The following is a 22,720-nucleotide window of genomic DNA, read 5'->3' on the forward strand; positions in this document are numbered from 1 at the left end:
TCTGAAATCCCCACCCCTACATTTTAAAAGTATTTTAGTATTCAAATCTGTAGATGGTCTATAAATGAAAACATATTGTTCCCCTCTGGTGTTGTCCAAAGATGTATAACATTCAGATATTGCTTTAACTACATGCGCAGATGAGGTATTTATGTCCCAATGTCTTTTCTTGCCTCTAAATGTCATTTTTCATATGAGAACAGCTAATTCACAGGCTCAGTTAAGGTCACTTACAAATTAGGTTTTTCCTGTGTGGGACAATTTTAAATCTCTTTAATTGGGGACATAAGCAAAACTGAAACAGCTTTGCTCTAATTGGAAAAACAGTGATTGTAGCATTTTTATTTTGGTTTTAACTTATGATTTAGCTTGTATTGAAAAAAATCACTGTGTTCCAGTATAGATTTTATCTTGGTGCCTAGATCTGACAGATGCAGCAGCATGGAGCAGTGATGCAGAACTTGAGGACATTTTATTTCGAGGGATAATGCGTTTGTTTTGAAAACATTGTAGAACATCTCTGACCACTTGCTACGTGCTGAAATGTTTGGAATATTTGAAGGAACATATGAGATTTGTTTTTAGAGGGTATGCTACACAGCATGTCGTAGGTGGCTGTGAGCCAAGAATGTCCTACAGAAGTCGATTAAAGGTCAGTAGCCCTAAAGGAGCTTTTGCTTATAGGCCAGTTATCTCTGTGTTCCCTACTGGAAAGTAGTACAGATTTTAAATGATAATGAAGTGACTAATTCAAGGACTCCTCTGGCAGATTTAAATAAAAAAGAAGAAAAGGAATGCTTAAAAAAAGGTGTTTTCTGAGCAGACATTAGGGAAATCATATGATTTTACTTTAATACTCAGATTAACTAATACGGACTAAAGTTACTCTGTAGATTAAATTATACTAGTCTCTAGAGTGCTCTCTAACATAATTTTAAAACTGAAGAATAAAATGTTTAGTGATTTTTTTTCTTCCCCCCGCCTTTTTTTTTTACTACTTTTTAACCTCTTTTTTCCTTAACCAAGTGTTGGTTGTTCAAGGTAAGCAGGTCGAAAAGCAGCTGTGTACTTTTTACGTAGCCTATCTCATGCCTTCTGGATTTAGGAAGAATAGGATTATGATACCAGAAATGGTTCTACCAGTGAAAGTGTAGAAGCATGTTCCTTCCTGTGACTTAGACAGCATTTTCAGTTGGGAGTATAAATTACATTTCAGGTGTGTGTGACACTGGTCAGTGAATACCTTGCTTTGAACACATTGTACATCTGCAGTTGTTAAAAACTACTGTTGGAGGTGCCCAGTGGGATGAGACCAACTACAGAAAGGGTGTTCTTCAGCAGACAGAAGCAAGAGTAGCTTCATCATTAATGATGAAAATAATAAAAGTGTTTTTCCTAATAAACATTCTCAGGCTTGAATAACATCTGCTTGGAATCAGGCAACTCCTTTGCAAGTTTTTCAGATGTTCTAGCTTTGTGTGTATTTGGGGATTGACTTCAGGAATTAGGTTTTTACCATGAGCCTTTTTCATTACAGCTCCAAGTTGGCATTGCAAATGTTTTTTCCACAGTGAAGGAGAGCTCTCCTAAAATGTGAACATAGATTTTTATTGATGCTTTTGATGTTTAAAACTGATAGTCTTTAAGAATTGCTGCGTGGACTGTTTGAGAGACTTAGATGCAGTGAAGTATGCTTAAACAGATTCACTTGTTTCAAAGATCTTCTAAAGCTGAGATTTATTTCTTCAAGCATTGGTAGCAAACCTGCAGCTTTTCAAGTTAACAGAGCTTGCTCAAAGTGATTTTATTTTAGTTGAAAAGTATTACTGGATAGGTTACCCAGATCATTACATGTAATCTCTGGCATAACCTACACAATAGGATTTTCTTTTCACATTCTTGCTCATGGCTGAACTGGAATAACCGTGGACAATCCACTATAGTAGTAGGTGAATTGTTGCAGAGATTAATTACTCCTGTTAAAAAGGTACGCCTTGTTTCTGGTGTATACTTCATTAGTTTCAGTCTCTAGTCAATGCATCTTACTCTGCCTTTGCCTACTCCACTGAAGAGCTGTGATGTCATCATCAGGTTTTGCTCCCTCTTTAGATACTTTCTAACTGCAATCAAGCTGTTGTTTTTCATATTTGCACAAAGCAGAAATCTCTTTAAGTAGTTTTGCCGCAGGTTGGTTGTATTTTGGATTAGACCGTGCTGGTTCCTTGCAGTCCTCAGCTGGATCTAACATCCAGAAAGTCTTAATACTACATGTCAATTCGTACTATTTAATATACATATATATAACATACATATGTTTGTGTGTGTATCTATGTATATACACACATTTGGACTAAATACAAAAGGAAGTATAGTTTAAGTCTGAAATAACTTGTTGCACCAAGTGTTTTTTGTCAGTTTATTTCTGATTAACATTCAAAATACTCTAACTCTGATTCTTAAATTAGTGTCTGCATATTGCAGGGGGTTGGATTAAATGACCTTTGAAGGTCTCTTCCAACCCCAGCTATTCTATAATTCTATGATTCTGCACAATAAACCAGAATAGGTTTCTAATTTGTATTCAGCTGGAAAGATGTTCAATAAATCAGAAAAAAACCCTACTCTGTTTGAAAGAAGTTTTCTCTCTCCTTTTGCTAAAGTACAAGAGAATTCTGCTTAAATGAAGCATGCAATTTTAATCAATTGTACCCTAAGAAGACAAACAGCTGCTGCCTGTTAATTGGTGAATGTCTTCACCAATGAACTCATCATTTATTCACTGCTTTCAGTCCAGCCTTAAATTCTGTAAATAAAGGTATCAAATCACCATGCGATTGGACTGCCTGCACATTTGCAACTGAGCAGTGCAGATAACATATGAAGGATTTATTTCAAAAGACAAATTTATGACCTTCACCCTCAGAGATTCATTTTTTTTTTCATCTAATAATCACATTTCCTGTGAAAGGTCAGGTCTCTTGTGTGAAACCAAGGGAAAAATGTATTTAATCTCCCTAGCTAAAAGATGGATTTCTTGTTAGAAATTATACCAGGCTGTGAAGATTTCCCACTCTGAAAAAGGGTTCTTGTGTAGAATCCCCTTCCTGTGGGTTGGAAGGGGCCCACAGAGGTCATCCTGTCCAGCCTTCTGCTCAAATCAGATCTGGCAACAGCAGGTTGCTCAAGGCCTTGTTGGGTTGAGTTTTGAAGCTTTCCAAGGATGGAGATCCCACAGCTTCTCTGTGCTCTGTTTCCAGTGTTTTACCACCTCATGGTAAAATAAAGTGATATTAGTGATAAAAAATAAAGCGATATCAGTTTCCTGATATCAAGTCAGAATCTCCCATCATCCAAGGTGAGTGTGTTACCACCCATCCTTCCATTGTGCACCCAGGGATGAGTCTCTTCACCTTCTCTGCACCCTCTCTTCAGTAGCTGATGACAGCCATTCTCTCTTTTTATCTCTTCTCCATAGGTCTTCGTTTACCTGTATTTATTTCTCACAAGCTCCCTGATACTTTAATTTACAGCTTCTCTTTTGGGTTAGGATTTTGCCCTATTCCGTCTTTCTGACTATTCATTTGCAGGTCTGCAGTGAAGCTGCAGATTTCCAGGGAAGTATAACATAGAGAAATATAAGACTTCAACTTAACAGAAGTTTGAGTGTTTTCTTCTTTCCTTCCTGCTCTTTCATACCTTTTCTCTCATCTTGTTCCCTTCTGTATCTCCTTTACTTCTCCTTGCAAGTAATTTTCACAGCTAAGCACTGTCACTGTGCTCAGTCGTAATGTTCTTATCTTTTGTTTTGCCCTTGCCTCTAGGTTTGTTCTTCATATTTTGGATTTGCAACTTGATTCTTTGAGCCTTCATTCTCCTTGTTTCCCCTCTTCATGCATGCAGTGGCCGTTTTGGCCTCTCTATGTGATTCTGGGACTATGTAAGTATTATCTATCTACCTGAAAAATATTTGCTTTGGGTTACCTAGCTAATAAACACAAAGGACTACAAAAAAAGCGAAATCCAAACATAAGCTCTATTTAAAAAAAAACACTTCATTTGATCTTGTTTCCTTTAGAAGGTATATATAAGACAGACTCTGAAGCCATTTCAAATCCTCCAATGAAGGCTACATCTGCAATATTTTGTCATATTAATGATATAAGGTCTCATCACAGCTTTGAATAATACATAACATGAAACGTAGCTAACTGAAAACTGTGATATGAGTTCTGTTGTTGGAGTAAACTGGAAATGAAAAGATATCAGAATACTGTATTATGAAATGTTGTTGTGGTTTAACCCCAGATGGCAATTCAGCCCTATGTGGCTGCTTGCTTGCTCCACGCAATGGGATAGAGGAGAGAATTGGAAGGGTAAAACTAAGGAGACTTGTGGGTTGAGATAAAAGGCAGCTTAATAGGTATAGCAAAAGCTGTGCATGGAAGTGAAGCAAACAAGGAATTCATTCTCCACTTCCCATGGTCAGGCAGGTGTCCAGCCATCCCCAGGACAGGAGGGCTCCGTCATGGGTAACAGTGACTTGGGAAGACACACCCAACATCCCTCCTTCCTCATTCTTCCCCAGCTTTATATGCTGAACATGAACTGAGTCATGGGTCTGGGATATCCCTAGGGTCAGCTGTCCTGGCTGTCCCCCCCAACTCCTTGTGCACTCCCAGTCTGCTCACTGGTGGGGTGAGGAGCAGAAAAGGCCGTGACTGTGTAAGTGCTGCTCAGCAATTACTAAAAACACCCGGGTGTGATCAACATTATTCTCACACTAAATCCAAAACACAGCACTGTACCAGCTACCAGGGAGAAAATGAACTCTATCCCAGCCAGAACTATTACAAACGTGAAGATTAATCATCCACCAGCAGTAGCTTAATACTATACAACTAAAATGAATATGTCCAACTATGGTTTGGAAAAAGTGCTTTGTGCTTTACTTTCTATAGGAGAACCAATGAATGGAGAACAATTCCAATGGCTGGTAGCATGAACGATTGGTTCTCCTATAGAAAATAAAGCACAAGGTAGCTTCTGACATTCTTTGAGGAGGCTAAGCAAATGTTCTGGTCTAACAGAACAGATTCAGAAGTGTTAAATAGCATTATTATGTTATTTAAATGTTTTAATAATGATGTTATACAATGTTCTGTAAATGTTATTTGCATTATAATTACTATTATAATGTTAAAATACCATGAGTGACATGCTATTGTAGCTTCAAAATTCAATTATCACTGTATCTATCTTCTTTTGTATCAAGCTTAGCTGTTATATTTGCAAATTTTATCTAAAATTTACTGTGCAAGCATTTATTATTGAAGAAAAAGGGGATGGAAGAATGGAAGTGGAAAAGACAAAGTATAGTGTGAATCTATTTTGTTCATGATACATAGATACTATAACATAAAAGCATTGCTGTATGTATCTAGAATCATGCCAATATCTATATTAAAATATATAAAGTAGAATCATAGAATCCTGGAATGGTTTGTGTTGGGAGGGACCTGAAAGCTCATCCAGTTCCAACCCCTGCCAGGGGCAGGGACACCTTCCACTAGAGCAGGTTGCTCCAAGCCCCTGTGTCCAACCTGGCCTTGAACACTGCCAGGGATGGGGCAGCCACAGCTTCTCTGGGCACCCTGTGCCAGCGCCTCAGCACCCTCACAGGGAAGAGCTTCTGCCTCAGAGCTCATCTCAATCTCCCCTCTGGCAGGTTAAAGTGCTTTGTATGTCATTGCTTTTTCATATCTTGAGATTGTGATTTGTAATTAGTTTAGATCACAGTTTAAAAAATATTTTATTAATTTTTGCCTTGTGTTTTCTGATATTTTTCCAGATTTTGCTGTATGTGTTGAAGGTGAAAACAATTCAGTGCTCGTTCAGCGTAGGGCTGGAGGTTACCATTGCCTTAGCACCTGCACATAGGATGCAGGTTCTCATCTGCTTGGTGTAAGCCACTTAGTTGAATATCCAGTAAATATGGCTGGAGCTGGTTGAACTTGGACTGAAGCCGATTAGAGTTTGCTTGCAGACTGTCTGGAGGGGGTGATGATTTCCAGCTAGAGAATTGGTCTCAAGCAGCTGAGGGATAATAGCCCTGTGGCTGTGTCTAGCAGAACCGTGTGTCTTTGCCTTCGTGCCTGTGTTGTTCACTGTGGGGCTTTGATAATCTGCCTTTGGCTCCGTTCTGAGCACTGAACGTTGTGGGGCAGAAGTGATGTCTTTTAGGTGGGATCTAAAGAGAGGAAACTTCTGTCTGTGTTCTTTATGTATTACTGAAGGTCTGTATGTGCTTGGCTCTAACCATCAGTGATTTTTCTCCCTTCACTCATCCACATATGTATTCTTAGATTTGCAATGAAAGAAATCAAACAAAATTAATATCTTTCTTTAAAATTGGCTGCCCCAGACTAAACTCTAGCAGACTTCCACGTAACACAGGAGCTCTGCCAAACAATCAGCAGGCACCTTTTTCTGCCAGACCTCTCCCTGTATATTTTCTGAAGAAAACCTGTTTCTCCATATTCAAAAGCAAAGATTCAATGCACATTGCTGTACACTGCGCTGCGTGTCCTACTGATCATCTTCACTTCTATCCCAAAAGAAGTATTATGCTGTTTTTACTGGAAGTCCAATATGTAGTCAAATGCCAGTTTCTATTTGTTGTAGGTCAGTTTTTAAGTCCCTTTTGCTGAAGGATTAAAAAGCTGCAGTTAAATAGCTCAGGCCGGTGAGCTCAGTGTGCTGGATGTGCAGAAGCACTGCTTAAAAGCATCATGCTGAAGAAAGAGAGAGGTAGCTCCAAATTAAATTAACCTGCATTATGCATTGCTCCTCATTTACAGAATTCAAGGAATTTTCTGTCGACTAGATGGTACCATCCAAATAATGTCATTTTATGTCTAGGGTTCTGTGGGTGGGTAATTATGTCTTTAATTTCTAGGCTGTTACCAAACACGGCCTCCATCCTCTGTTTTAAAGGGCATTAAAGACTTCTTTTGGCATTCTGCAGGTGTTTCTTAGTTAAGCTGTAGATCCATAAAAATCCTTGTGTGCTGATTGCTGCATTGTTTGACACCTATTCAACCTTGATGGTTGGCAATCACAGAACTGATGGTCGTGGAGAGGCTGATAACGTTGTTAGCCTCCAGAAATCCTGTGCTTAAAACCTGTATTCCTTGTGATGATTTTCGTTAACTGTCTTAACTTTTTCTTCCCTGGGCTCTGGTCATCCATAGAAGTTATTTCTCCTAACTATAGCTTAATACTCTTTAGTAAGTAATCCGTGTGCCTGTTCTTGCAGTGTTCCATATTTACTTACCCGGTGGTACAGCTTCACAACTTCTGTAGGTCTTTCCCTTAGAGCATCCATTTACCTGTCAACTACCTTGTGCTGATTTCTCCATTATTTTAGTAAATAGTGCTGGTTTTACTGGGCAGCTTTATGCCCACATGCAGCTCACTGTTCTGCATGGAAATCTGATAAATTGAGCAGGAGGGAATGGTGTTTCTTGGTTTCTTTCATGACCTGTCCATCATTCTTGGACTGCTTAAAGCATGTCAAGAACTGATGGGCTCACTGTTTTGCGTATATTTTCTTACAAATATTGTCCCAAAGTTTGTGAGATTTCTTCTCCATTCATTGAAGAGGTGGGTGTTGTGATTCTTTGCTTGAAAAAAATGCTTTGTATCATGTTTTCATCTCTGCCAAAGCACATATTTGCAACCAAGGAGTCAGGGTTTGAAAACTTTCTGAGCTTACGAAGTATTTAAGGTTTACTACCTAAAATCTCTGTGCAACTCTACGTTTTATGGATACAGTGTATTGTAACACAGGATAGTTAATTTTGCTCATTGGGATAATGTTTTTAGACTAATTTTCTGACTTCTGAATTGTATTTACCCTCTTGTTGTTTAAGCAAGGTACATGGCATACTTTCGACACAGTCCTATGGGCCTCATGTACAATTCTTTCTACAAGTCCATTGCACTGAAGTGTCAGCTGGAGTGTGATTCTACAGCTGACTTTTTAAGGATGATGGACAGTGATCACACTTCATTCTGTTTTCAGCTTAATTTCCTTTATTTACATTTTTACTACATGTTTAGTAAATGTATTGATGTGTTGTAGATTTATTATAGATAAACCAGTATAGTATTGTATTTTGAATCACATACTTTACTATATCCAAGACGACAATCCTTTTAATGTGAATTTAAGCATAGTGTAGATGACACTTTGCATATTCCTTTTCACGGTGGTTGGTCTGCTTACTAGTGGGATAAATATATAGTATTGCTTGGAAAACCGCTGTGATAAATATAAATGATTTCTCATTTAGAAATTAAAAATATAAACAGAAAAATTTATCTGTAGGTAACTGGAACTTGGTTTTGATGTGATTGACACAAATGTTATTTGGCCAAGCACTGCATTGAAGACTCTGTTTTGTTAATTCTACCCTCTAAGGGATAAATGCAAATAACTGAGCACCAATCACATTTCGGTCTGAATATAATGCACAGAACTGAAAAAAGATAACTGTCTTGGTAAAGAAAGCAGGTTTTCTACATCACATAGTGAAATTTTTGGAATAGCTATGCAGAGGAATATTTCTCATTACATTAAGGTCTGTGTGTGCTAAGTTTTTGAAAGACATGGAGTAATATGGTTGCTTGTGGCAGCAGGAGGCTGGACTTGATGAATTGGAAGATCTTTTTAAGTAAGTAAGTCCTGCATTCATGAATTTTAACATACATGTATATGCATATATAATAATACTATATATAGACATATAGCATCACATGAGAGGTGATATGGAACCACACTGAGGGAGAGGAGAAGAGTTGGAGTAGCAGAGGATGTCAGCTGAAAATCAACACAATCATCCAATGTTTTAATTTTTTAAGAAAATAATAATCTCTGAGATATTTCTTTAGCTGGAGTGCTACAATATTATAGGGTTCTTTCATAGATATTTTATTTTATTTTATTGATTGATTTATTATTGAATTGTTGCCTTTATTTTAATTTCCTACTATGGTTCAGCTTTTGAGAACCAGAATGATTTTAAACTAAATTAAGTGGATCATCCCAAAACCTCTGGTGTGGCCAGTACAATTGATGATGTTGAGATCACCTGAGGCACGGCATTCAACAAAAAGAGAGAAAGGATAAGAGTGAAAATACAAGAAAAACACTCATTAGTCTAATGTTTTAAACTTCACCAATGCCTTCAGTCTGTCTAATTCTATAGATGCTTAAAGACCACTGATGATGTGGCAACAGATGTGAACTCAAGCAAGAGAGGCTTTTGGCTGGAAAGCTCTTCACCATGAGGGCTGCCGAACAGTGGAAGAGGTAGCCAAGAGAGGTTGTGCCCCATCTTCACCCTTAGAAGTTTTCAAGCCTGAACTAGATAAGTCTCTGAGCAAGCTGGTCAGACCCTAGAGCTGACCCTGCTTTGAACATGAGTCAGACTAGAGGCTTCATGAGGTCCCTGCCAGCTTTTATATTCCTATGACTAAGGCAAATCGAGACATTCACTGAGGAAAAGCTGCACAGTTTAATATCTCCATTTGTGCTGGAGATAATGCTTAACTAGAGAGCTGATGGGGATGTTAAACAGCTGCTGAAAGCTGTTCCAGGCGCACACACTTGACTGTATTGAAGCATCGGAAGAACTACCAGAGAAACCTACCTGCTGGTTTTATTTCAGTGGTTAGTGCCACTGACCTCCAGCAAAAGGTGGTATAAAAATGCAGTTACAAACCTCTGGAGGATAAAAGCATCTTAAATACATTTTCCTTTTCAATATGAAAAGGATGTTTTAGGAATTTACCCAAGAAGAAAGAAACTTATTTTCAGAGCCACACTTTGTGTCTTTTGGAAGTCCAGGTCCTTTAGGTTTCAATAGTTTCCACCCAGTATCTGGAAATATAAGGGTCGCACCCTTGCACCAGAGTTGGAACTGAGAATTCAGTAGGAAGAAGAATGACATTGGATGTAAAATAGACAATGTAATACCATCCCCTTTCTGCACCAGTGGGTAATTAAGGCAGTAGGAGAGTTGCAATTCAAATGTGGATTTCCCAGCTTGTTTCTGCACTCTTGTCTATCCTCTTACCCTCCTCTGAAGTGAGGTGACCCTCCAAGAGGCTTCAGAAAGCTCTTAGGAGTGCATCAAGCTTTTATAATACATTTATATTGTTATTCCTTGTCTTCACAGGATCAAGTATTTTCAGTTCAATCACGTTAGAGTTAGGCTACCACGGGTATATTTTCCCTCTTATTTATCAGAAGCTTCCACAGTAGCATTCTTATAGTGATGAGGATGCCCTGGTTTTGCAGCAGGTCAATTGCCCTTTCTTCTGTATTTTGAATATTACAGCCTGACATTAGCTACTTTTGCTGGTCAGCTGGGGATGGTGAAGCACCTGAGATCACAAGGTGCTTTTTGGAAGGCCATACAGCTTTGCCCTGGGCTGCAGGCAGGGGTTGGAACTAGAGGATCTTAAGGTCCTTTCCAACCCAAACCATTCTATGATTCTGTGATTCCTTGATGTTGTCTTGTTATAGAATAGATGATTGAAGAGAGCTGTAATGTAGGTGTTTCATCTATACATTTTGCAGAGAGGACAGCATTGTCCCACATGTGAAGAGATTATTCTTTAATACTCATTTAGTCCTGCACTGATACATTTCTGAATCCTTTTGGCAAAGGAGTGCTGCTGCTTAATTGAACCTTATTTGCCTGAAAGGATGATGACAATGGCATGGGTTCAGAAGAGGGAAGAACTGTGAAAATGGCTGAAAAATGGAGAAATGAATAAAACCTACTAATATGATGGCAATAAATAGAATAACCTCTAAGTCTTTAGGACAGTGATGCTTCCATTGTAGTAGTTTTGTAATTAGATCTCTCCTCTTTAGCTATATTTAATTAATGGGAAAATAAGAGTTCCTTATTAGGGAACAGGGAGGAAAGAAATTTTCGCATTAGTAGTTGATACAGCATATAATAGGGAACCTTACTTGCTTATAATTGTACCTTTTTAATAACATAGGTATATACTTTAATAAAAGTATGATATTTTGTTTTATTTGCAGGTTTCAGTGAAGCAGGAGATGGGGAGGATTGCCTGGTTTTGGTTTCACATCAAAGAGAGATACAAATGTGCATTAGCAAACAAAATTGGGCATATTTAGTAATGGCTCAGTAAATATTAGCAAATGGGTGGTATAATTTAATCAATATGGTTGCAGTTGATAAGGTGTTGAAAAGCTCTGATCAAGACGGCTGGGCGACTAAATGAAAAGCTGAAGATTCAGAGATAAGGATTGATGGATATAATGTTATTTTAATTGAGAATGGTGGATAACCTAAAGCACTGAGAAATTAAATTTATGACCTGTAAAATAAGTTTAGGTTCAGAAGAAAAATCAGGTTGATAGAAGTTCCTGCAGGAGTGCTGACAGAGCAAGAGGCGAGAGAAGGCCGGGTATGTGTTAGATAAGCTCAAGTTTTGCCTAATGGTTTTCTAACAGTATAGGTGTCACTCAAAACTTGTCTACTGTGGGATAGAATTTAGTCTTGTATTCCTTTCCTGGGTATTTTGAGGGTGAGGCTGGTTTTTTCTCTCCCCTTGCAAATCCCATTTCTTCCCAGCACTCTCATTTGGGAGCTGTGAGTTGTGATGAGATTCTCTGTCCCTCAGCTCACATCACTCTGCTCCCAACATTAACCTAAGCATATGGTGACTCAATTCTGGCATAGGATGGTTTGGGTTGGAAGGGACCTTAAAGCTCATCCAGTTCCAACCCCCTGCCACGGGCAGGGACACCTTCCACTAGAGCAGGTTGCTCCAAGCCCCTGTGTCCAACCTGGCCTTGAACACTGCCAGGGATGGGGCAGCCACAGCTTCTCTGGGCACCCTGTGCCAGCGCCTCAGCACCCTCACAGGGAAGAACTTCTGCCTCAGAGCTCATCTCAATCTATCTAATCTAAATCTAAAATCACTGTCTCAGCCATCACTAGGTTACCAGAGTTTCTGTCTTAATAGCTTTAATGCTACTGGATATTTGTTGTACTAGTAATTTTATGGCTAAGGTGCTTACAATGGTATAATTTTTATTACTCGATGTATTTGTAATGCTGTACAGTATAATGTGCTATTCATGCCTATGGTTTGATGCTTTTAGACAAGAAGGAAGGAGAAGTTATTTACTGGGAACTGCAGCTCTCCAAGAGGCATTGCCCTGGACTTGCTCTGATGTGGGTGAACATGTCCTGAGAGGTGAAATCTGGAAAACTTCCCTTATAGCACTAAATGCTGAGAGGTATTTGTCTTGACTTTTTTCATGTTGTTTCCAGAGCATAAAGGGCAGTAATGTTTTTTGTTCCTCAAAAGACAAGAGACTTTGAAGATGCAGGATAGTGCTGCTTCAAGAACTGCATTGCACTGGGAAATAGCTTTTCTTCCTTAAGCTTTTGCCTGTTTTCTTGTACTGTGGTTGACTTAGGGCTGCTACTGGAGATGAATATCAATTGGAAAATTACCAAATTCAACACATTCTCTATAACTTTCTTGCAACCATAATGTTTTTATTGTTGCGTTTCTGCATCCTCAGTGCTTGAAATAGGCACATTCTGTATGAAAGGCATTAAAGTTGCTTCCTGTCTGATGAGATGAGCTCTGGTCACCAGTGATAAAATTGCTGAACCAATGTAGTATCTGTATTTAAAGCATTCCAAGACTCCAGTGACTACACAGTCACTCAGGATAGAGATTGTTATGGCTCTGGTTATGTCATAGACTTCTACAGAAAAGTTGGTCCTTTTTGGTGTGGAGTGCTTGTGGCTGTACCCATTCTAACAGAGTCAGATGGTGAATATATTTTCTTGGATGAGGTTCTGATATGAAATGAATAACTGAGCCCTCAAGGAGACCTTATGCACACAGAAAACAATCTAAAGCGTCTATGATCAGAACTAGGTGCTGGGAAAAGCACTGGCTTTGCAATAGTAAAGATTTTTTTGGACAGAGGGTATTGTTAATAGTCATGATTGGCTTGAAGTGATGAAAGAAGTGAAGTTAAAAAGTTCCAGCAGTAACCAGGCCTCTCATTGGAAAATAAGTTTTGGTTACAGCCTTCAGAAACTTCAGTGTGTTCCAGATGGGAGGAATCTGAACAGTCAGTGCTGAGAGGGTGTTCAGGTGCAGCCTGAATGAAGAAACAAGGTCTCAGGGCATTTCAACAGTCTGGAATAGTCAAAGCTGTAGGAGAAAAGAAATCTGGAATGTGAGCACATTGCAAGTGTAATTTATCGATTCCAATGATCAATTTAACTGTCTTTCTTGTTATTTATGATAGTGCTTCTGGGGATTATTAATGGACATCTGAGGTTGCAAAGCTTCATGGAAGAAACTAGAGACACTGAGAATTACTCAGGTAGTAAATCTGAAATTTAGCTTTATGCTCTGGCATAAAAAATGAGCAGTACCCACAGCAGGCTTCTTTTAGGGACCTGGGGCTCTCCTCACTTGCAGAAATACCAAGTGTGCCCATCTGAGCCAGGCACAGTGCTGCTGTGGGAATGTTTTGAGTCTGCATGCCTTGGAAAAGCAAAAATAATGCTCAAAAGGCAGCTGAAATAAGAAGGGAAAAAGAAACTCATTCATCTAGAGGATTTAGATAAAATTGGCTGGGGAAGCCGTAAGTCTGTCAAAAAGACAACAGAGCACAAAGAGGATACAACAAAAGAAACATATGGCAGAAAAAGACCCCAAAATGCTAAAGAGGGAATACGTGAAGAAAGGGTATCCTGGATATGGAAGGGCCAAGATTGCGCAGGCCTTCTTGAAGAGAACTGAATAGAAAAATGCATGTGTGGATGTGCTTATTGCAGGGCTACTAAGGTGTAGATGTACACTATGCAGGTATTGCTAAGACAGAGGGACCTCTGAACTCACTATGTGCACTCCCTCAGGTGATGGGTAGGGCAGCCAGACTTGAAAGTGGAAACACAAGCTCTAGAAGGTTAAAACCACCCAAATCATATTAAAGGTAGCGTCTTGTAGCTTGCTATGTCTTCCTGAATGCTTGAGAATATCAGAATTCTATGTAATCTCTCTGCTGTAGAAAATCCAGAGCACTTTCTGTCTTCAGAACTGTTCTTTTTCTTTAATTTAGGTTAGTAATTTAACGTAATAGGTTGAAAATAATTAGAAAGGAAGGAATAGTTCAAAATTTATCCAAAATACATTTTAGGGAGAAGAATTGTAAGCACTGAATGTATTCATTGAATTACCTTTAATACATTCCTAATGCACTTTAAAAACATGGCAGTGATAAACAAGGAGTTTGATTTGTACAGCTGTTCCTGACCAATGTTTTTATATAAATACATAAGTCTCATGCAGACTACTTGGGCATTACCTAAAAACTCTTTCAGCCCATCTGTTTGATGCAGTTTCTGAGTTATTAGGCTTTACTTACTGCCAAAATGAATAGTTTCTATATCAATCTAATGACCCTGTGCTGCATCCTTGCGTGGGCTGTAAGCGGCACCAGGGGTATGAAAGTACTTTGCTGCCCATGCTTTCTTAAAACCTTGGTCCATACTTAAATGCCAGCCACCAGCACCCTGTATTAGATTGGTATAGGGTGTGGATTATACCTTTCAGACAGGATTTAGGGTTGTTGTTTAATTATGTACTGCTTGGGCTCCAGGAGAACATACCCAGACCTGCAGCTACAACAGCTAGCTGTCGAGATTGTTTTCTCAGGTAGTTTTTAGGATCTAATTTCTAATGTTGATGATTCTCTGAAATATTGACCATTATGGTTCTCCTTCAAGTGTAGTCATGATTGAGGTTGCACAGTATGAATGCAGGTTGGCACAGGGCAGGTAAAGTAATGCAGCTCTTCCAAAATGCTCTTCATCAAACTTATCTGTGTCAGTATTACACAAGAATAGAAAACCTGTTCTTTTGATGCTGGAAAGTAGAGGAGAAACTGCTGTTAAAAATGAGATAGGTAAAGTAAATGTAGCTTTCTCTCTCTTTTGTTATTGTTAAAAGGAATATGCTATGGGTTTTGCCTTCTAATATTATAAAGGACTCCTGTAAGACTGTAAGCTTTTACAGGCAGATATGAATAATTTCTGTATATTGATTTTCTGGTTCTGAGTTTATTTTTTTAAAATGTATTTCCTTCTCCATTTTTTATGACTTTTAGTTGTTTGGTGCTTGGTCACTTTGTTAGAAGACAGAAAAATGAAGAGAAAAACTGCTATTATTTCCTTATCTTCCAGCTCAGAGATGGGTCACTCAGACAACTGTTTTTTTTCCACCAAGAAAGTGTAAATATGAATACTGGACCTCAGTTGAACGCTGTAATATGCCTGTTTCACCTCTATTATTCATGTTTCTGGGTCCTTGGTGCTCATTAAATAATGGAGCTCAGCCTCCTCTTCAGCATTTTCTCCTGTATTTAAGTGTATCTATCTGTCTACAAGGTTTACAGTCACTGTTTTCTTATAACAAACCCAAAACCCTCTTGCATGCAGAATTAGATGTAAAGCAAGAAACTCAAACAAACAAACATATTTTTTGGCATTCCCCTGAGGATATTGCACACTGTCTTTAAGCTGCTGGAAATGAAATGCTGAATTAATTGGGTTTTTTTCATCTCTACTGCTTCCCTCTCTTCTTCAAGACCTTTTCTACTTTCATGACTGTCCCTTTAGTAAAAAATTGGCATTTTTCATCCAACCTTGTTAATATTCATCTTTACATTTTCTAAGGAGATGCTTCTTTTACTTCAGATCATGAGCACAGTGGTAGGGCAGCAAATTGATCTTCAGCTCTAGAAGTAAGTAAAGAATATGCTCAAGGTGTTGGGGCATTTAATATTCTTTCAGGAAAGGGTATTAGGCTATAAGTAGTCTGATGTATCTTCTTTGTAAAAAAAAATATACTTAGCTTTTGGCTTTCAAAATTAAAAAGTAATTTACAACTTTAATAGTGAAATAGTCTGATCTAAGTGGCTTGAGGTCTTTTCAGACCAGTGTGACAGTGGCAGTGATGAGAAGGTAAAAATAAATTGCCACTGTTCAACTCTACTCAGAAAAAAGTACTCTTCCCTTTAAACGTAAACCCTTTATTTTTGGACTTGACTTAGCCTGGTGTTAAATAATTTACTTTAATTGTTGCATTTTTGTACATAGGGTATTATTGTATGTAGCCTACTCTTGAAAGAGTCATTGAACAAAACCTTAGACAAAATGATATTTTATATCAACATATTTTTAGTAGGAGGCTATCTAGATTGCACAGAAAGGACGAAATGGTGGTTAATTGCTATAGACCGGTGAGGATATTTTTATTTTAATATAAATTGCATTAAATTTTCACGGTGGGAGGACTACGCAGAAGGTGATAGAACACTGTAAACTTTGTGCTCACACTCAGCTCAGGTGAAGCCGTTCAATGCCATATACTTGAAAAGTGCCCTATCTGGTGTAGCTTGCCCAAAGCTAATCCTGGCCCATGGAGAAGCAGGTAAGCTACTTCTGCTCTGTAATCACTTGAACAAAGGCTGTTGTGTGAGACTTTCTGCTTCATGCTGCTCACTTTGTATTCCACGTGTCTACTACACACTCTTCCTGTGCTCAGCTCTTTCTGTGATTTCAGTTGGCAGGACAGCCAATGCAGCTAATGGCTTTTTTTAATATATGTGTATGGAAGAACACAATAGAAAGGAAGAGCAGGTATCAGCATCGTCTGTTCAGATCTTTCCCACCAAAATAAACTGAACACTATAAAATAATGAGGATTGAAGGGATGATGTAGCTTAATTGTTAAAGGCGATTTAAAAGTTAAAGTTTGCTGAGCATAGAGATGAAAATATTACAACAGCACTTAAACCCTTCTTTGAAAGCAGATACTACAGGTCCATGCGCAGAGCAGCTACCACAGAGTAGCAAATGTTGAATTTCACGTGCTATTGTGTCCCACTGTAATTTGTTTGCTTATTCTGTCCTTAAGAATGTAAACCAATTCATCCGTTTCTCACAATGGAATTTATGTGACATCTGCATGTCTAATCATAAAGACACTAATTTGGTATGAAACCATCCCACAGCCAGCTACTACTCACCTCCTGGGGGAAAAGACTGCACAAAAGCAAAACAAGTATTTGAGAGCCTGTTTGGTCCAGCCCTTACTGCAAGCTACAGAGCCTTTTCTGCATCTGAATATATATCAATATATTTGCATATCTGCTAATTGGAAGGATTCCAGATTACATGACTGTCATACACATTGCACCTACTTGTCTGTTTGTTTAGCTATGAGGAAAATCAGCTTATAGTATGCCAGTAACTACCTTTTGTTGGTTTAAGTAATGGTAGTATATATTTTACAGGCTATTTGGGTTTGCTTGTCCTGGTTTCAGATAGGGAACTATGATTTTTTTTTTTTTTCCAAACAGCTAAAAACATCTAGCTTTAGGCATGCCTAACATAAGATAGTAAATCCATTAGCTAGTATGTGCATGTAATCATGCACTCTTAACTGTAAGACCACATTCCATGTTATCAGATACATATGCTTCAGCTGCTTGTTTCAGAAATGTTAATAAATTTGACATATATGTTTCTGCTTAGTAATCACAGCTTGTTTAAATGTATTTTTTCCCCCAGATTGTGGTATCGATGAATTGTTAAAGGCAGTAAAAGGTATCACATGAGTGATACCCCATTGCACCTGGGCTCCTGCTGCTCAGTTGCAGAAGTCTCTGATGGCCTCTCTCACCTCATCCACAATAAATGGCTGAACTTTCCTTCTAGCAACAGCAGATGTGATACTGGGTAGTGAGTGTTGATGCTTGTGGTGTTGGTCATCTCAGGAGTATGCTATCAGCCACGTAATGGGCTTTTTGAGGGATACACACCAGTAAGACCATGCAGGCATTTCAGCCTTAAAACTCCATTGTGCTGGGACCAGGTCACCTAGAAGTGTCATTGCTGTCATGCTTCTGCCATCTTCCTGCATATGTGAAGAAGTATATGTGTATTGTTTCTCTAGGAGGAAAGAGGCAATCTCCTGTATATCCAACAGGTTCTCAGCATCACCCGAGCATCTTTCCAGCTTTCGTGTACTCAGGTCCCAGGACAGATGGTCTGTGGATGGTTCTGGACTCAGTGTGGGTGAGATGGCTGCTTGCAATTCCAGAGGTAGGACTGGGTGCCTTGTATGGATATTTCTATACTTGTAAGACTGCATAGGTGGGTCATGTTTATGTTTAAACCTAAAGGTTACTTTAAAGCTTTAAGTTTATACATGTGCTAAGCCTTACCTAAGCTGCTGCCTTTAAATTCAGATGTTAGAACTTCCAATGTAGATAATGCAAACTTTTTAGTAGTTTAATTTCACCTTCTTCTTTCACCGCTTACAGTTTCATCTTATGATTTTCAGCAGTTATCAGAAACATTTTGAGAAAGCATGATGACTTGTCGTTGTAAAAATGGGAGTATTCAAACAAGTAAACAGATAATGTATCTATCTGTTTCAAATTGAGATCCCCCCTCTTCCCCTCTATTTTAGATACAAAGCTATAGTTGACAGGAAGAAATTAGTGTTTTAAATACAAAATAGGTAAAATATATGAAAAGCATAATTTTGGCTTTAACTGCATTGCTGAGCCTAGGATAAATTAGCATCCTGCTGTTGTAGTGATTCTCCAAACATGAAGCAGAGTTGTTGCTATTAGAGTTGCTTTAAGAATTGAAATGCTTTTTGTGAAGCATTTACTTTTGCTATTCAGCAACAAACTAAACTATGGTTTATTTTGGTTCATTCAGGTTATCAAGAAACCTGATTTTGGGGGAATATCTGGGAAACTGAAAAACAATTACATGTACTGAAATGAAATCCAAGTTTCTATCAATGCTTTTATTTTTGCTTAAAGAAACAAAAACTACAAGCAATGAGGAAACTAACCTATATAAGGTATTAGTTCCTTCTCCCTCTATTTCAACTGATATTTGAAACTTGTTTTTATTACAGCATAGGTGAAACAACTGTATTCAGCAATGCTATTGAGACAGTACAGATCAGATGTAATGCTACCACATAGTAAAGAGCTGATTCTTTTTCCCCCATGTTTTAGGATAACCAAAGTCTATGGATTAAAATATATATTTTTGATTTGAAAATTAAGGAACCCCCAACAATATTTTAGAAGTTAAATACAAAACAGTAGTAAATATGCAAAATACAGTTGATAAGCAGAGCGATGAGGCAAAAGAAATAAGGATAATAGTTGATTCTTAAAATGTAATTTGTAATGCTTGGCTTTCCCCCACCCCCTGTGTGTAATTTATTGTCAGTCTAAACAAGGACAGCTATGCAACATAGCAAGATGGTACCTTACACAGTGTAGTTGAATTTAATCACCAAAGCATCAAGAAGGTAATGACACTGGGAGGCCAGATATCTGCACTGGTATGTGCTAACCATATTGCGCTGAGGAAAATGAGGTTAACAAAAATACAGTTCTATGATATACAGTACTTCTTGAGTAAGAGAACTTGTCCAACATGAATACGTCCTCTTTCAGCACAGATTTCTTGACAATTTCAAACAGTAATGTGAAAACTGAACTTACAGTACGACTGCTAGCACTGAGCGGTACTTTGGTTACATACATATGTTACACATCTGTGTGCAGATATCAGGCGTTTCACCATGTTCCAGAAGATTTTCTTTTTCTTTACCCTGACATATTTAGTCAAAAGTTTGCTATAAACCATTGAGACTGAGTTGCTTATTCCTTTGATTTATCCACGAGTATCAGCACTCCTTAAAGAACAGATCAAAACTAAAAACTCTACATAGGACCAATAGAGCAGAATTATTCAAGTTCAATGAAATGTTACAAAAAAAAGGCTTCCTTCTTAGGAAAACTCAGCTATGGTAAAAATATCTACTACAGTGCACTGCACTGTAATAAATATTCAACATAAATTAATAATTTACAAGTACCTGAGCAAGTATACAGAGCACCATAGCACAGCACAGCACCAGAGGCAGTAGCTCAGAATTCTTAAAAATAATGCTGTTTTAAACATTAAAAGTCCTAAGTATTGTCATAAAAATGAACTCCAGCTGGAGTTTAAAGATAGTGCAAACTTCTGTCTTCACTTATTAAAATAAAGGTGTCAGATTTTCTAGTCATTTCACATTAGCAGTGTTGCTGGACCTGGGTACTTGTGATGGGTGCTTAGGAGCAGGTCTGTTGGAAAGAAAGAAAACAACATATTGTTATTTAAGCTTCTGTTGGTTCTCGGTGCATCATACTTGAGGCATCGTAAAACCTCTTAAAGTCATCCAACTTAACTTCAGACATGTAGCATGGGACTCTAGTACGGGGAGGAGATCAGACATTGCTCTATACACAAGCCTCATCAAGAAGCATAAATGTACCAGCAAACTCAGTTCCTGTTTTAATTGCTGCCTGGCCAGTTGGATAAGCTAGCTCAATGTTTCAGGTGTTGTTCTTTAAACTCTTTATTTCTCCCTCTTCCTCTTGAAAAATCATGGAATCCCAGAATGGTTTGGGTTGGAAAGGACCTTAAAGCTCATCCAGTTCCAACCCTCTGCCACAGGCAGGGACACTTTCCACTAGAGCAGGTTGCTCCAAGCCCCTGTGTCCAACCTGGCCTTGAACACTGCCAGGGATGGGGCAGCCACAGCTTCTCTGGACAGCCAGGAGCTTAATCAAAGTTCACCCGCGTAGTCTTTTTGTTAGGAGTATTAGGAAATTAACTTCATCCTATTCTTATTTTTTATGAGCAATTAAGTGTCTCAGTCATAGAATTCTTGATGCTTAAAATACTACTTTTATCTTCCTTGGAGTTCACTTTTTATTTTTAGGAAACTGAAGAATATTGAGTGAGAAAATATCATGGACTTTGCCCATTAACATTGGGCATAGTTATTTCATGTCCATTTTACTTTTTTTTAGCATCCTTTATTCTTTAAGAGTACAATTTGTGTGCTCTCTGAGTGTTTTGGGTATTATTTTCAGATGATATAAATTGAAGTTCCATTGTGAAGTGTGTGAACAGAAAATTGCTTTTATTGGTTGTTGAACTTAGCAGCATTCAGTTCTCAGCCTAATGCTGTAGGTGGTCTGAGTAGGAAATCTGTTTTCTGTGAGAGCTTTGTTTCTCTTTAAATTGGTGCTTATTAACTCCTTTCTTTTGTAAGGAATTGTATTTCTTGGGCAGGTTTTGGAAATGTAGTCAGATGTTTACAGTCAAACCTTCATGTGTAGTATAAATTCTCATACTTCTGTGGAAGTCAGTGCAATTGCACTGATATTCTCCCAGTGAGAATCAGCCTGATATTGTGTATTTTTATGACAAATAAGAAATGGTCGTTGCACAGCTCTCAGCAATAGTTACAATAGAGCATGGTTACTCAAGACATTTTAGACCTGCCATTGAACAAAGTGCAATAAATTAAGGCATTTTAAATAGAACTAACCTTACAGGAGTAACGTGAGGCAGAGGTTTTGTGTGTCCAGGCACTGCTGTGCATGCGCTGTTGCAGCGCGCTTTGGTCAGAGGGTCTGCTGGTAGAGGCTTCCGAGGAGGGTTTGGTTTATGGTTTTCCTATTATAAAACATAAGAGCATATTAATCTTTGGATTTGACATAGCGTAATTAACATAGCAACAATTGAGAGAAATTGAAGGTAAGTTCAGAGTATCATAGACTGGTTTGGGTTGGAAGGGACCTTAAAGCTCATCTAGTTCCAACCCCCTGCCACAGGCATGGACACCTTCCACTAGACCAAGTTGCTCAAGGCCCTGTGCAACCTGGTCTTTTACAACATTGTAAAAATAGTTATACAAAAGGATGGAAATACTAGAAATGACTTTAAAATGCAAATTCAGATGACCACAAAAACAAACTGCTCAAGTCCGGTTTGAATTGGTAGCATCTGTGGAATGTTTTTAGCAATGCTGCTGTGCTTTCATTCTGTGGAATTAAATGATTCATTAATAAAGAACAGAAGTCATCTGCTGTCAGGCATGAGCTAATGTCTCTTCTGTGTGGTCCCTGAAACACTGCAAACATGGTAACATGTCTATTTGTGGTCTTCATTATGAAGAACTGGGATAGATTAAGCGACTTGCTCAGGGCACACAAAAACTCTCTGATATATCAAAAACCTCACTTCAGATCCTTCTATTATTTGAACTGCATAGTCATGCCTTTTCTAAATTATTTTAATCTTTATTATTAGTTTGCCATAACTGTCAATAGTAAAGCTGACCAAAAAGAAACAAGAAGAGCTTAGAAGCATGATCTAGTTAAAGATCCTTTAAAAGATGTGATCAAAACAAGCAGATACATGAATTTCTCATGAATAAAATACAACTTTTCATTATTCGTTTTGAGCATCCCTTAGTTTTCTTACTTTTTATGGCAAAGGTTTGCTCTTTCAAGAAGGAAATGCAGGTTGACTATCAGTAGGCATTTTGACAAGGAAGAAAATGTGGGAGCTTAAGTAAACCTCATATATAAGAATTTCAAATTTATCACAAACTACATTTTAAAGCTGTATATAATGTCCCTTTTCTGTCCCTCTTCTTTTTCACTCTTGGCAGAACATGTACTAGTTCTTGAGTG

The 22,720-nt window shown here is 38.2% G+C and overlaps 1 protein-coding gene across 1 annotated transcript in view; it reads right to left on the reverse strand.

Moving 5' to 3' along the window:
* Positions 1–18,951: 18,951 nt before the first annotated feature.
* ADAM12 (ADAM metallopeptidase domain 12) overlaps positions 18,952–22,720 on the reverse strand; it is a 188,089-nt gene continuing 184,320 nt past the window's right edge. The window contains exons 22-23 of the mRNA XM_030488359.1: positions 21,571–21,698; positions 18,952–20,314 (exon numbers count right to left, since the gene is read on the reverse strand). Coding sequence (XP_030344219.1) covers positions 20,254–20,314; positions 21,571–21,698 — 189 coding nt within the window. The 3' untranslated portion in view covers positions 18,952–20,253. The remainder of the gene's footprint in view (positions 20,315–21,570; positions 21,699–22,720) is intronic.

This window comes from Strigops habroptila, chromosome 5 (assembly GCF_004027225.2).
Source record: "Strigops habroptila isolate Jane chromosome 5, bStrHab1.2.pri, whole genome shotgun sequence".
Classification (NCBI taxonomy): domain Eukaryota; kingdom Metazoa; phylum Chordata; class Aves; order Psittaciformes; family Psittacidae; genus Strigops; species Strigops habroptila.